This window comes from Pteronotus mesoamericanus, unplaced genomic scaffold (assembly GCF_021234165.1).
Source record: "Pteronotus mesoamericanus isolate MK-2021 breed Mesoamerican mustached bat unplaced genomic scaffold, CSHL_Meso_final scaffold_21, whole genome shotgun sequence".
Lineage (NCBI taxonomy): Eukaryota > Metazoa > Chordata > Mammalia > Chiroptera > Mormoopidae > Pteronotus > Pteronotus mesoamericanus.
Genome location: NW_026555310.1, coordinates 11,994,058 through 12,010,203, shown reverse-complemented (window position 1 = coordinate 12,010,203; position 16,146 = coordinate 11,994,058). Strand labels below are relative to the sequence as shown.

The 16,146-nt window shown below is 41.6% G+C and overlaps 1 protein-coding gene across 1 annotated transcript; it reads left to right on the top strand.

Annotated features, from left to right (window-relative positions):
* LOC129085123 (apomucin-like) lies at positions 1–15,923 on the top strand. The gene is made up of 14 exons (XM_054591525.1): positions 1–68; positions 372–446; positions 2,574–2,669; positions 3,336–3,413; positions 4,724–4,816; positions 8,811–10,058; positions 10,284–10,367; positions 10,590–10,628; positions 10,937–10,990; positions 12,873–12,908; positions 14,986–15,039; positions 15,193–15,246; positions 15,622–15,675; positions 15,796–15,923. Exons 1-14 carry the CDS (start codon positions 23–25, stop codon positions 15,921–15,923), a joined length of 2,139 nt encoding a protein of 712 aa, XP_054447500.1. The 5' UTR covers positions 1–22.
* The last annotated feature ends 223 nt before the right edge of the window (positions 15,924–16,146 follow it).

The following is a 16,146-nucleotide window of genomic DNA, read 5'->3' as shown; positions in this document are numbered from 1 at the left end:
CCTTGCATTAACAGGCACCACCATGGTTTCACCTGGAGGCAGCAGCAGCTCCCAGAATTCCAGGCCAGGTAGGATGCACTACCTTCAGGGCCGTTAAGCTCAGAGGCAGGGCACACAGCCACGTCTGAGCACCCAGTTTAAGGCAATGCTGCTCAGAACGATATTTTGGAAACTAAAGACCACTGACTTATGTGTAATATCAGATAGAAGTGTTCTGTATATGTAATTAAACTCTAGACTCTTTGGTTTTTAACACAAGTATCACGTCATTCCATACAGCATATCACATCGTTAGAATGATGCACACCTATTGCCAGGAGTGTAGTTGTGCTATTTAGGAGCATGTGTTTGTTTCTCCTTTACGTCATCAGGGACCACAGGAGCATCAGCAAGTGCTACCACGGGAGCCAAAAAGAAAATTACAGGTGGCACGGACTTCAGAGAAGGTGAGATAAAGACATGAGTCACATGCTATACCTCCCATAGCTTCTTCTCCAAGGCCGTCCTCTGCTGAAGTGAGGAAACATGATACCCTGAGTACGGCATTAGACACTGGGGGACCAGTGTCTGTTTCGAGTCACCTGCAATTTTAGGACAATCTTCAATACTTAGATTTCATATATTAATAAAATATTGTGACATATTTCTGTGGTACGCTTAAATTTCTGAATAATGCCCCAATACATAATGAAATTTAATCCACATAAAAACCATGGACTAGAGTCAATGGATTGCCATTAAAATAAAATGATGAAAGTTCTCGAAGCTGGCAGAAGCAGGGAATAGGTCTCCGAACTCTCTGTCGTTGTTCCACAGTTCCCTGATCTATGCGCAAGAGCATACATGCCGAACCAATGAAAACAAAACCCAAAGCGCCAAAGCCAGGTGAGAATAGGCTTGCCCTTGTGCATCACTGGCTGAATTTCAGCTATTGTTAGATTCATGAATAAAACATACTTGTTATTCCTTAAGCAGAGATAATTTTGATTAAATGAACAAGACTTAGTTCACCACTTACCCCTTATGGAGTCAGTTAGCGTGCGTACCTCTTGCATTTTCTCCTCTTCACCGCATTGCTCTGCTGGAGCTCCCATGTTAGACATTTTCCGCCGGGTGTCTGCAGCGACTCGCCAGACTCCCCTCACCTGCACGCAGCGGTGATCAGTGAGCCTCCCAGACCAAGGGCATCAACTTCTCCAGAGAACAGTTTAGAAATGCAGCTACTGAGGTCCGCCTCTCTGGAACCAGAAGCACTTAGAGTGGAGCCCAGCACGGAGTATTACTCAAGAAGCCCTTTCAGCAGTTGGTGATTATCAAAGTTGAGACCATTTCCATTCTCCACTTCCCTCCCAATTTACACTTTGTCAATACCATTGACCATAATGGAATGACTTTGGAACACTCAGGTGTCATCATGGTTCCACTACTTAAAATCCTTCAATCATTCTTATTGCTTTTAGGATTAATATAAATTCCTTTACATATCACTAAAAGACACGTTTTAGTATGCATGGGGCTTCTCTTTATGCCTTTATTAACTTATTCACGGTCTGATTGTATTAATTAAATTATAGTCTGATTGTGTCCATATACATTTATAGTTCTTTAGCAAATTTCTTGATCAAAAATTTGTGTCATATACTCTTTGGAATAAAATATAGTTTATATAAAAATGTATTATAACATACAATCAGCTCCGGCTGCTGTGGCTCAGTGGACTGAGTGCTGGCCTATGAACCCAAAGCTCCCTGGTTCGATTCCCAGTCAGGGGACATGCCTGGTTTGAGGGTCATGTCCCCACCCCAGCAGGGGTCGAATGAGAAGCAACCACACATTGATCTTCCTCTCTCTTTCTTTCTCCCAACCTTCCCCTCCTTTTAAAAATAAATTAAATAAAATCTTTTTTAGAAAAAGAATCAACAGTAGCACAAATGAAGAAACTGGTTTCTATTAGAACAGTGAAGTGACTGAAACTTTAGGGTGATGATTGTGTAGTCTACATTTCCTAAAATTTGAATGAGAATTGGTTGGGTAATAATGAGAAGTCAATTGGGATTATTGTTTTTGTTGCTGTCATCAGGCTGTAAGTAGTTTTAAACAGGGCTGCTGAAATTTTGGACCATGAATGAGTGCCACGCAATTCTGATGGTACAGGTTCATGAAGTAATAAGGACTGAAACAGAGAACAGGCATTTAGAAACAGTACATTTACCCAGAAAAATTATATGTCTTAAATAAAAGTGAATGTTTTGGATGATGATTTTAAATATATTTAATTCTCTACTTTATGACATTATCACAAAATGTAAATAGGGGCAGACTGAAATGTTTACAGCATTGCTCTTACCTCGGACTGTCTGAGAAGCAAAGGTGGGAGTACGGACTCTAGGGGTCGATGGCTTGGGTGTGGCTCCTGCACGTGCTGCCCACCGCCCCAGGGACCTGGCGATGGCGGTCCACCGCGTCTGTCACATGGAAGAAGAATATTACTTGCCTCAAAGGATTGTCATAAGATTAATTGAGTAGATTCATGTCTAGGGCATTTTTTAAACTGCCATATGTATTTTTTTCAGCTGGATCAGGGGCCCCGACTGCACCCACAATAGAACCTGAGAAAGAGACCTCAGCCAGCGAACCAAGCCCAGGAGCGACAAGCCCAGGAAAATCAGGCAAGGCAGGATGGACACCTCAGCGCCTACTCAGTGGCACTGAACATGTGACAGGTTGAACTAAGGATTAAGCTGTGGGTGACTTTAGACCATCAAGCTGCAGAAATCTTAGGCTCCATTTTAAGATTACGTTTGCGTAGGAAACCTCGGTTATCGTGTCCCAGTAGAAGAGCGACAGGCAGAACCCTGCAGCTCCCCGAGGAGTGGCCCTTCCCTGCCGTTGTGTCAGGGACCTCAGAGAAACAGAGAAACACAGGGGCTGGGAGGAAAGGCCCAGGAGACTCGCCGGCCCCAGGGGCACCCTAGGGAGCCCGAGCAGCTGTGGGCACAGGGGTCTGGAGCATCTTCTTGCTGACCTCAGGGAGGTCAAAACCAAGTTGTTAGTTATTGGTAAACGCACATATTCGTGACTGCACCTTCCCGGCCCTTATGGGCTTACCTGTGGTGGATCTCTCACATATGCTCAGAGGTGGCTTAGAGCAAAGCATATTGTATTTTGGATTCCAAAAATCTTACCTGATAAATTCCTAGGCTCTGAGGTGGGGTTCCGGATGTGGTGTGCAAATGGATGTGACCAAAAAGTGTAAACTGCTTTGAAAGAAGAGAACAGTAAAATTTGTTCTGTTTACAAACATCATGATATATGCTTGTTGGTTATTTTCAAAGGGACTACAGGACCCTCAGCTGGTGAACCGACTAGAGCACCAGTCAGTGAAGTGACACCATCTGAAACGGGCACCTTAGGTGAGTGGAGGTGTCATTCAGAGGCTGTGTCATTTATCACAAGGGCCACGTTAAATCAGAACCATGATGATTTCTCTCAAATTACTCAAATACCATCCACCAAGCGGTGTAAATCGGTAGAAAATGATTAACATTTTCAAGAATTTTTTACTGATTTCTCCACATCTCCCCCTCAAAAGCAGTCAGCATCGGACTGTGCCCAAAACGGACCTGCTCCCCCGACACTGTGTTAATCGGGGGTACCAGCGGAGTCTTGAAGTTCCTGTTGGAACTGGCAGGAGCAGCTCGGCTAGACCTTGGGAGCCAGCCCAGCAGGGGGCAGTGCAGGCAGCGTGCAGGCTCACCTGGCACTTTCGGGGTGCTCCGTCATGAGTGTAGCAGAGACCCCAGGTCTTACGAGGAGTTTAAGTGAGTTTAGTAATGGCTATTACTTTAACGGCTCTCATTTTAGGATAATAACTGTCAGTAGTGGGAACAAGTTTAATACAACCACCGCTGTAGACTAGAATTGCCAGATAAGATACAGAATGCCATTAACTTCTGTATTAAACACAAATAAGGGATAACTTTTTTAGTATAAATATGCCTGATGTAATCATTAGTGCATGGTGGTTTGTTGCTTAATTCAGATTCAAATGTAAGCGGGGGTCCAGTATCTCTACGTGCTGATCTGGGGATCCCAGTGCGGACCGACCACGGCTGTTCTTTCGCCTGGGAGCCTCTGGAGGGGGAAACGCAGCCACCACTCGAGCTGCTGGTGGAAAGACTTTGGGAGCATCAGGGACTAAATAACACAGTCAGAATAACACTGGATAAAAGACATGTGATTTTCTAACTCAAAATGTGGTCGGAGATAAGATTTCCTGGGGAATGTAATTATTCTTGGGTGTATAATGTAAAAACAGAAGAAGATCAGAAAAGAAGTAAAGGATACTTTTGATGAGAACAGGACAACCAAGAATAAGCAACCTTCCAAAATACTACCGCGAGTAAACACTGCTGCTAGAATCCATATGATGCAGCGAAGTGAGTGAATCACCGAACCTCTGTCATCTCAGTTTTCTCATCTGCAAAAGGGGGCAATGTATTCTGTTGAGTTCGATTGTGATGAAGATCCAATGCAGCAAGGAATGAGTGCATGTCCAAGCACATGTTTGGAAACGTATGAAATTGTTATTATTATTATTATTCTTAATACAGGAAAACAGATTTCAGTATTCTTCAGTTTGAAGCTACTCTAACTCCGAATGGGTTATCTCATAGTTTAAGAAATTCTGTGAATGAGCTCTTTTCATTTTTCCTTACAACAGGTACCTCTGGGCCCTCAGGTGGTGCCACGGGTGGAGGTGAAGGTACACCTGAGTCTCCCAGCAGTGGGGCTACAAGTTCTTCAAATAAGCCAGGTGAGATAAAGGAACAGAAAAGAGTCACAAAATCTGAGTTGGTAGAGGAACCTGTTTATAAGAGGCCATTCAGTAAAATACGTGGTTGAAAGTCTTCCCTGCTTGAAAATCAGGACACTGCAATTCCAATATGTGATTCCGTTAGGAGGCTTGCCCTTCAATTCTTTGGCTGCTATTCAGTATGTGTGCTTTTGGGGTGTCAGTCAGAGTGACCCATGGTATCTCCGGTAAAGACAGAGCTCTGACAGGCCAGATCTTCTCCAGTCTTCTAAAGGAGACTAGTGCAGCATTTAAATTGTCCAATTTAATGTCTTGTATGTGCAATTTGGAAATCACTGGCATATTATTTGACATCGCCATGGTGGAGTTAGGCAAAAAACAAAGAGACCATCTAATAGTTCCTCTTATGTTTGGTCCTTACCTAGTGTTCCTGAGTGAGGGACTTCTTTTGAGTTACAGACAGCTCCTACACTTCGTGACACTCCTTTGTCTAAGGTCTGCACTGCCCTACCCAACAACACCTTGGCAACAAGCAAAGCTACAGGTAGATGAACGGCACGAAATCACGACCAGATAGGCTGGCTGCTTTTGCATTCCATTGATAGACAGTACAATTTTTCAGTACTGGGGTTGGATAAGAGTTTTACAAATTGTTTTCTTTCTTGAATGATAGGAGGCCGGTTATTAAAAGATTATGAGGCATCAAGAAGGACTTCACATTTCAAGTGACAAATTTTATGTTTTCAATGTTCTTCTGCAAAACTACTATCTTTAGTGTGAAAAAAATGCTGTGGTTTTTTAGCAATAGGAAATGTCATGGTTTAAAATATTAACACATTTTCCATAAGTTCTTAATTGAACAGAAACGTGATTGAAGATCTCGATGAGCAGCTTTTCCTATTTCAGAGAATAATTTAATAAATGACATTGTTTTCTGAGTCATCTGAATACTTAAAAAAGGGGTTGCTTCCCTAAATCTCTACAGGTCGGTTTATAAACATCTTCCTTTCTAGAATTTGGAAATAGGACAGGAGGATACCTCACGTGGTGAAAGCTCATCTGTAAGGGAAATCCATGAACCTTGCAGTGATGTGAACCCTGTGAAATAATGCTCGTGTCTAGTCACGCTTTACTTGTTTCAAAGGACTGAAGATATAGGCTAAAAACGAATAAACAAGTGAATAAAGAAACTAACAGGATTAGTAAACATTTCTGAAAAATAGAGTAATATATGTACCTGAAAATGTGACTGATATTATTGTATAACATTTTGCATACCTTGGACTTTCCTGGATGTACTTAGCACAACTTCATTGAAAAGTAAAGATAGAGATGAGGCAGTCATTACGTACCGTATAATAACATTGCTAGTCATCTTAATCCTTCTTAGTAAAAAGGAAAATGATAACTGGAAAAAAGTACACTAAGAGTGAAAACATTCACTCTTAGTGTAGTTTTTAAAATGTACTTTAAAATGGACGAAATGTTTCCATATATATTTATTTACTTCAATCAAATAATCCCTCAGTGTGTTGACAGCATGTTCGTAATTACTCATATTTTGTATCTGAAAAGTCAGTGTGTTAAATCCGGTCACAGGATGAGTATGCTGTGGGGCCCGACGTGGTCCTGGATTGTTGATTCTTTTTCCAGTCATTTGCCATCACTAAGATGCCACCAACATGTTACATTTATAAACTTTATTTCTTGTCCTATTTTCTCCCATTACCATCGGTCCTCCATATCACTCGTTTGCCCGCGGCCATCACTACACGGTTGACCAAATGAAACCTGTGCATTTTTCTCAAAACTGTAGCAACATCTTGCCACATTGCCTATTTTAGTTTACAGTGGCGTTCCCTTTCCTAGCTTAGTGTCTGACTGGATAAATATCTGGTGGATATTTGGTGAATAACCAAGTAGATGGATAGGAGTGCCTAGTCTGGGAAAGGATCAAATGTCTGTATTCTTCTCATTCAGATGAAATAAACAAACAGGCCATGTAAAAGAGAACCTATTGGAAGGATTGGCAATGTGAGCGGAAGTAGGCTATTTTCTGCTAAACCCACATAGGGGAGCTTTGCTGGAAACATGCACGTGTCCACACATGCAACCCTGTAGATCCATGTCTCTACAAATTCAAGGTTTCCATCCTTATCTCATCCCTCCTAGAATTCTTATGTTTGGATTTCACATCTAGAGCATTCTGCGTTATGCTAGACTCTTGCAGGATTTAAGTGGAGAGGAGGTAGAAGCTATTCATAAACAATTAAGCATATCGAAGAAATTATTAAAATAATTGAATGAGGATTTCAGAAGAAAGGGTAGAAATAATTCAAATAAGAATGTGCTGTGGCAGAAGTAAGAAGTGAAAATAGAAGAGGAAAATCCCGGTATGGGATTAGAATATCAGAGATGAGAGAGGAAAGTCAATATTTTTGCTTTACTCAATGTCACAGATGATGGGACATGAGATACATTGGGAAAAATGCTTCAAGGGTTCCAACAGAACACTAACTCAAAGTTACTTGAGTGAGAATGAAATTGATGTTTCAGTTTGTAGACACATGAAAAATGTGACTTGGTTAAGGGTATTCCCTGCTTGAGTATATAGAGGGGTTTCTGGTAGCCAAAGACAAGGTAAGCATAGTATGGCGTAGCTGATTAGTCTTAGGATGCAAGTCAAGTATCGGAACGGATTGAAGACAGTTTAGGTGTTAATTTTCAAACATGTATCTCCATACTTGGCATCTCTGGGAGTCTAGATTCACTCTCAGTTGCTAAGTTGACATTTACATTGGTATGTCTCGTAGGCATCTCAGACTTAGCATACCCTAAACAGAGTTCTTGATTTCCTTTCATACCCACACTTCCCCTTGTCTTCTCTATATCAAGAAATGGTACCATGGCAGACTCAGTTTGCTCAGAAAAAAAATTAGATTATCCTTGATGCCTGTCTTCTTTCCAATAGAACTTCCTACATACAACCGAGACTCATTAAATCTATCTCTAAAGCACTCCTGAACCTATCTCCTCTTCTCAATCTCCTCTATCACTACTTTGGCTCCTGGTACTCATGAATCGTCTGGGTTCCTGAAGTTACGTCCTACTAGCATTTCTCCTTCTCTTATGCACCCCTTACCACATATTCTCTGCATATGTGGAGAGAATGGAATGCATAAAATTGTATTGCATTGAATTTAGAAAAATGTGTAGTTTTCCTTCCATTTCACAATAACTCACTCAAGCCAATGGGTATGCCCTCACCTACTAATGTCCTCACACTAAAATTCTAGTTTTATATACATTGACCACCTAGACTGCTTCTCCAGCACATGTATCCCCTTTCTTCTTGATATGTTTGGCAGTGGCTCTTCCCACTACCGGTATTGAAAATTCTCCAGAGTTTTATATAGCTCTCTGCTTTTTTTGTCACAACTCAAAATAAATGACATCTTTCCAGAGAGACATTGCTTGCCAGTCCCCTCAAACAAAATCTTAGGTGCTGAATATGACCTCTCTTTATGTTAGTACTTTGAGGCTTTCTTTGTTTGTGAATTTGTTTGTTTGCTTAAAGAATAATGTTATTTATATTCCTGCATGTGTCCCACATCTGCTAGGATTCTCTGAGGGATCAGAGAACTATCTGCTCACTAGCTGTATCTGAGAAAATCTACTGAAACTATTTGAAACTGTTCCTCGATACAATGGGAAGTAATACTGTACATGTGAGAGTGTTTTTCTCATGGTAAAGAGAGGTAACACTTAAAAGTTCAAGAATTTACATGATGCATAAAATATTCAAAACTGCTGAATGAGGAAAGACTTAGGGAGAAGTTAGACTGTAGAAAGTTCAAAGGTATGAACTATGTTAGTTGCAACAGGGACAACGAGGCGTGAAAGCCACAGTCTGGAAAGAAAGCAGCATGACTCTCAGGTTAACGGAAGACCAAGGCAGCTGTGAAAGTTGCATTTTTACTACGTGTTTTCACAGGCACAACTGGACAATCGGCTGCAGGATCAGGCACCACAACAGTAGCATCCTCTGGAGTGACAGGAACAACGGGACCGTCACCTGGAGGGACAGGGAAAACTGAACCGTCATCTGAAGTATCTGGGACGAAGGGGACCATCGCAGGAGTGACAGGGACATCCAGACCGTCACCTGGGAAATCGGGAACAACTGAACCATCAGCTGAGGGGTCAGGGACGATGACGCCATCTTCTGAGCACCTAGGAACACCTGCACCAACAACTGGAGCGCCAGGAACAACTGTCCCATCAGGGAGAGTGTCCAGCGGTGGAGGGTCCTCATCGGGAACAGTAGGAACCACTAGATCACATGTTGTAGGTTCAGAGACAACTGGACCTTCATCAAAGATAAGTGAAGCAGCAACTGGAACGCCAGGGGCACCTGGGTCATCGCCTGAACCATCATCGGCGACAGAACCATCAGCTGGAGGATCAGGGACAAGTGGATCAGCCTCTGGAGAATCAGAGACCCCAGGATCATCCACAGGACACTCAGGAACAACCGGAGCATCTGCTAGAGTTTCAGGAACAACTGAATCGTTACCTGCAAAATCAGGGACAACGCGACCATCAGGCCCAGGAACAGGAACAACTGGCCCAACAGCTGAAATGTCAGGAACCACTGGAGTAGCACGTGGAGGATCGGGGACCACTGTGTCAGCAGCTGGATTGCCAGGGACAAGTGTGTCAACTCCAGGTGGGTCAGGAGCATATGAGCCATCGACTGGAACACCAGGGGCCACAGGTCCATCTACTGGAGAACCGGGATCAAGAGGGACATCTTCCACAGGTTCGGAAACAACTGAATCATCTGAAAAATCAAGGACAACTAGACCATCAGGTCAGGGAAGAGGAACAAGTGGCCCAACAGGTGAAACGTCTGGAACCACTGGAGTAACAGCTGGAGGATCAGGGGCAACTGGTTCAGGAGCTGGATTGCCAGGGACGACAGGGTCACGTCAGGGAGGGTCCGGAACACATGGGCCACCTTCAACGGGGAGACCAGCGGCAACTAGAACATCTGTTGCGGGTTCAGCGACCACTGGCTCATTCAGGGGAACATCAGGGACATCAGCAACGTTAGCAGAAGAACTGGGGACAGCGCAAGCATCAACTGGAGTCCTGGGGACAACAGGGACATCAGTGGTGACAGTCAGTGAAGGAGGAAGAACAACGGGGAAGCCAGGAATAGAGATGACCGCATCTGGGGGTAAGTCAAGTCCGCTTAAAGCAGACCTTCCAGTAGAGCCAATATTAGTCTTTGTCTCAGGCTCAATTTTGAACGATACATATGAGTTTATCAGCATTGGACTTTGTACAGGAAACACTGTTGAATATGGCTGGGTGCTCTGTAGAACGTGATTGCTTCAAATTGATATTTTGTACTTCTTAATAATTTAATTTCTCACCCCTGCTACTTCTCTTTTTTGACCAGGAGCCTCCCGAGGGCCAGCGGGAACTACCAGAGGGCCCAGCAGGGGAAGCACAGCAGGAGCAGGAACCTCCGGGAGCGGAGCAGGCAAGGCCCCCTGGGCGATTCAGCACAAGCATGGCGGGTCCCCCAGTTACGGAGACGCGCTTCAGTTAGTTGCTCAACACTGAAGTTTTGGAGAAATGATTAAATTACGTTCTAGCTTAATGAGTCATAGTGACATTTCAAATGCACTTGCGTGGAAATAAGTTTATTGTTCGTCCTAAACGGAACCACGGGGAAATAAAGATCGATTATTTCTTTCCCCAGGCACACCCGAAGAACCATATGGAGCAACCACTGAAGCAGGTGAAAGCACAATGAGATCAAGCACAGGTGGTAAATCGGAAGAATGGGAAGGGACGCTCCTGCGACATTGTCGCTCAAAGTGGGGTTTTCTGTTAAGTCTAATAATGGATATCTGTGTATTGTAAATATAAAAGGTAGAAAATCAGATCCAAGTCATGCGGCGTTTAGGTCCTTTCATGTTGTTACGTGCTTTCACACCAGTACTGAAAGTATAACGACCGGGTTCAAAGTAGTTACATTGATCCTGTCCAGGTAGGAGCCCCCCCACAATGAAAATACTGCTTGTGCCTTTCTACTTTTCATCCCAGGTTCCACGGGTGGCACTCCTGGCTCTACAGTTGCACCTGAAAGTTTCAGTGCCGGTAAGTAAACAGGGGAAGTGAGATGTACTTTTGACTTATTTTCATGCTCAGGGCCTAGGTAAAATGGTAAAATTAGTCGTCAAAAGACCAGTTGAATAATGAGAATGTCTTCAAACATATTACTCATTTTATCTAAGTGAATAAGCATTGTTCTCTATTTTACTCACGAGGAACTTAAAAAAGCCATTACCTAATTTGGTCCAGGATCTACAGCCAGTCCCACGGCGGAGCCCGTGTTGTGATCCGTCGTTTACCGACCGCAGACCCGTGTTCTTCAGCACAATGTCACCCTGCAAGGCAAACAGACAACGGTCTTTAAAGACCCGTTCCTAACATCTAAATCTTGCTTTTCTATGTACAAAAGAAAGTTTCCCCATTTCTACCTGTAATAACTGCAACAGCAGGTAATAAAAAGTGGGTTAAAATATTTTATGTGAGTGAAACCGGGGCATTGTTCTGAACCAGAAGACTTGGTGCATTTCACTTGACGAAACTGCAATTCTAGTGTTTAATTAATCAAGAATTATATCACTTCCTTCTTTTTACAATTATTCGAACCTGACGTACGTTTTATAAATACTTCCAGGGCAGTTTTTTCCCAGCAGTACATGGGCTAAATTATTTTTCCTAATGTTCAGTACAATATTATCTTTCTGCACTAGTAATGCCTCATGGTAGTTGTGGAAGACGTCCTTTTTCAGTTTGCAGGGTACCTAGTAGAATGTACACTTTGCTGACTAAATTTTCTACTACGTAATGAATCGGCTGCTTATAATCTTTTTCTGATAAAGAGTTATGCTCCATGTATTCTAACTATTGAAAACGCCCTTATGTGTATTCATTTTACACACTAGAGCCGCGAGAAGATACTTAATTCAAAAATTTGACTGAGACGAAATTCATAAGTATTCTTTATTCAATCAATTGTTATGTAAATGAAGTAGCATGCTGTATGTTATTTATGGAACACTGTAATTATATTATGAATTGATAGCATGGCTTCTAGGATATGTGGCCTGGGAGCACGGTATGTGTCCTATCCTCCTTTGGAGTTTGGATTTTCCAAATGAGAGATTTCAGTCTTTATTTAAGTGGATACGAATAAGAGTTACTATGTGTACAATTTCACTTGAGAAAAAGGAAAAGGTTTTTTTTTTGTTTGACAATATGTACCCCAGCATTGATTCCTTGCAAGGACACGTTACACTTTCTCTTTCAAGAGATCCCTCTTCCTGACTTGAATGTCTACGTAAACTTCTATGGAAATAACACTTCTGTTTTCAATGAAAAACTTTTATATATAGTGTCACTTGTAGCACTGACATAAATTTTTAAAAGGGAAATCAAGAACTATGTTATTTAATTGGACATAAAATTAATCGTTCCTGTTTTATGCCCATATAACAAAATTCAATGGTTATGTAAATGAATTCACATCTGTATATCATGTATATACCATAATTATATTATGAATTAATAGCATGGCTTCTAGGATATGTGATTATTAGGGCACAGTATGTGTTTTATGCATACATGGTTTTTTGGGTTTTCCCAAATTTGAGATTTTAGTGTTTAATTAAGTGAACCCAAACAAGAGTTACTGTGTGTACAAATTTTATTTGGGAGAAACAACGGTTTTTGTTTTCACTTGGATAACATGTACCTCAGCATTGATTCTGTGCGAGAACAGGTTACGCTTTCTCTTCCAGGATATCTCTCATCCTGACTTGAATGTCTAGGTGAACTTTATGGAAATACACTCCTGTTTTCAATTAAAAACTTCTATATATAATGGCAATTGTAGCATTGGTATAAATTTTTAAAATGAATTCAAGAATTATGTTATTTAATTGAAACATGAAATTAATCTTTCCTCTCTTAGGCCCACATAACAAAATTCCACCAGTATTAGCTGAAGGTAAGTCGAAATTAAAATGTCAAAAGTATATTTCTACACAATGTAGTTTGAAATAATATTTCATCTTTTCTACTTTTGCCATAGAAACACAATACGGACTGTGATTTTCTTCCAAAAAAATTTAATACGAATAAATCACTATAAATCATGATAAATTTATTTCTAACGAATATATATAATTTATATATTTAAATTATTTAATTTAAATAATAAATAACATGTTATTTACTATATAACATAATGGAAATTGCCTATAAAATTATATATTATGTTGTTATATTTTATTATATATTATATCATATATTGTTAACATATAACCTACGAAAACTAATATATATTATATATATATTTGTTTTTAATTTCCAGTCCCTTTGGAACAGCCTAAAGGAACAGGTAAGTAAATATAAGATTACAAATGTCCACTAAAGAAATTGTGTATCAGCAGCTAGAAGAGAAAATGTGGTAGCAGAAGTTATCGTTCATCAGCTTAATGAAACAGGAAGTTCGTACTGGATTTTGGTAGCTTAGGGCTTTTTCTTTTTTTGTCCTTATGCCTTCTGAAATCCTAACAAAAGTGTACTGGTTTCCATACATAAGACTTACATTTTACGTTGGTTGTGTACAAACATACCCAAGGAAATGAATAAATAAGTCTAGAAATATCCCCGTCATAAAAAAAGACAGTACCGTATTTCTCAGAATGTTTTTTATCATCACCTATCATTTTCCTGAAATTCTTTAGCTTTTTTCATTTGATGTCTTCTTTAAAATGGAAGAGATTTAAAAGGCAGGCAAACAAGTGTGTTCTATAGAACATTTCACTTTTTCTTGATTGTTTTCTGCACTCTTTTAGCATTTACATTCAAATATAAATTCCAAGTGGCAGGTATTTTTGTCCGATTTTGTTCACTGATATCAAAACCCTTTCTGGTCCTAGTGCAATGAGGTGTTTGATTTCGATACTCGTCCTCCTGATCCACTAGGTCCTACCTTTGTTGAATGGGGACCATTCAACACCATCACTCAGTGCATAAACCGGAGAGCTCAGATATCTGTTAAAACAAATGGCAGGGGAGAGTAATGCAGTGAAAAATGGAGAAAGGGATATTGAACAACAGCAATTTTTTTTTAAAAGGTACTTCCAACACAGGTTGAGTGTAAATGATACGGAAACCTTCGACATGGACATGATGGAAATGATTTTTTGTAGACTTCCTGAAGGAAAAGCAATGCAGACACCTCTTCCCAGAATCCCAAACTCCCAGAACTTGCTCTTCCCCTGTTTTCTCCCTCAGAGGCCACGACTTGCAGAGAAGGTGCAGGCACCCGTGCAGGGGGATACAAGCAGTGTGTGCCTTCTGTTAACCACTAATAATGGTGCCCGTAGGAGAGGCGACAGAGAGGAAATGTTTCTGGGGAGAAGTTCGTATTTCCTTTACTGACACTACATTTGGGCGAATGAATTATTATGAGTTTTGAAATTTCGTCCTGCTAAACTACTCATAACAGAGGTCGGAATTATGGCTGTAACCTTCAACATAGCACGATTGTCCCAAGAGTTCTAAGTGATTTCTCCTGTGAAATTACAAATCGTGTAAGAAAGGAGAGGCCTTTCTATCCCTGACCATGCCAGAAGAGCTCCATAAACCCTGGGAACACGTCTGCCCAGTAGAGACGTAGGCATTTTACAGCAAAGCAAGCAAGAGCGCAGTATTGTCCCAGTGTCTGGGGTTTTCGGAGCACTCATTCCTTCCTTCTGCTTCCAACCCACAGCAGGTACCACTGTAGCATCGGAAAGTGAAGTCACTGGGAGGAAAACAGGTGAGTGTGGAGGACACCCAACGAGTTTACCAGAATAGAGTGATGCCTGGAAGGTGGTCTCACGTAGAGCACACAGTCGCGCTGCAAATTTTAGTAATAAAGCGGTTAATGAGGAAAATCACAGTGCTCATCATCCAAGGAGAGTTGGACAGTGAGCCGGTCATAAGAAATGAAAATATGCTTAGGTGTTTTTCAGGTGCCTGGTTTAGAAAAGAAACGTGGCCGTGCGGTGACCGTAGTCCCTTTTGTGTTTCAGGCACCACGGGCGTAGCCCCTGGCACAACTGTTGCCCCAGGAAGTTCCAAAACAGGTGAGGCAGCAAGTTGAAACAGACTCTTGTGCATCTCCTCTCAGAAATCAGATGTCTCCTCTGGGATTATGCATTACAGGGGCACCACCCTATCTTTTCCACGTTCTGAAATATTCTCCAGTCACGTCTTTCCTCATTGTCTCTCTCCCTCAGAGGCAACGACGTTCCTTGGGGAAAGCAAAGCAACTGGAATTGGGATAGCGACAGGTGAGTATCACATACTGGTACTTGTCCCTCATAATAACAGCGGATAAACACACACACACACACACACACACACCCCAGGTCTTACACAACTCTCTTTATTGCATTAGTCTAAAAAACACTTCACCAGACCACCTTGAAGACAAATTAATGACACATAAATAGTTATGTGGAGAGAAATTCTACTCTCTTCTCCAAAATAAGACGTGTGATACTTAAGTCAGAAAGGAGTTATAGAAATATTTTCACATGAGGAGCTTAAGGATGAATGAAGGAACTAAAAGTTGAATCTCGGTGTTGCATGGAGACTTTAGGTTCCTGTTTAAAACAGGATGTGAGCAGGCAATTGAATTTGTGACAAGTGCCCCTTTCCTGTAGGTACTACTGGTATAGTGTCTGGGAAAACTCTGGAGCCTGGAACCCGCAACACAGGTAAGTCTGAAAATACAAGCACAGACTAGACTTTGGCTTCTTACATAATATATTACGTCAACATGTAGTATGAATTTCCCAAATCCTGGACCTTACTCCTCCCCTTTTTTCCTCTGTTAGCGGCCACAACTACCATGGTTGAAACGGGGACTACCGCAGCAGGGCTTCCAGGAGGTGAGCTAATTAAATCTGAGGCCTCTTCTCCTTTGAATAGATTCTCTCCTAGTGTGGCTAAGGGGAAACCATAAGTGGGAAGGTGAGCAAGGAAATATGCCCACATTCCATCCAGGAACAGAATATGCCAAGGCACGAAACGGAGTCACCCTAGGAATTCTCTGGCCACACGTGACTCTGTCATTGTTTTCAGAGGCCCAGGCTTGCAAAGCAAGTGCTTGGATGGCAGTGATGTGGGCCACCTACAAGCAAGCCCCTGTGTACCAAAGCCCCTTTTGTTACCTATGATTTCCCATA

Bases quoted from the DNA above. Each gene is read 5' to 3' on its own strand.
- LOC129085123 (XM_054591525.1), top strand. From the start codon at position 23: ATGGTTTCACCTGGAGGCAGCAGCAGCTCCCAGAATTCCAGGCCAG. The intron at 3,414-4,723 runs GTGAGTGGAGGT...TCCTTACAACAG, and splicing joins ATCTGAAACGGGCACCTTAG to GTACCTCTGGGCCCTCAGGT. The intron at 10,368-10,589 runs GCAAGGCCCCCT...TTCTTTCCCCAG, and splicing joins AACCTCCGGGAGCGGAGCAG to GCACACCCGAAGAACCATAT.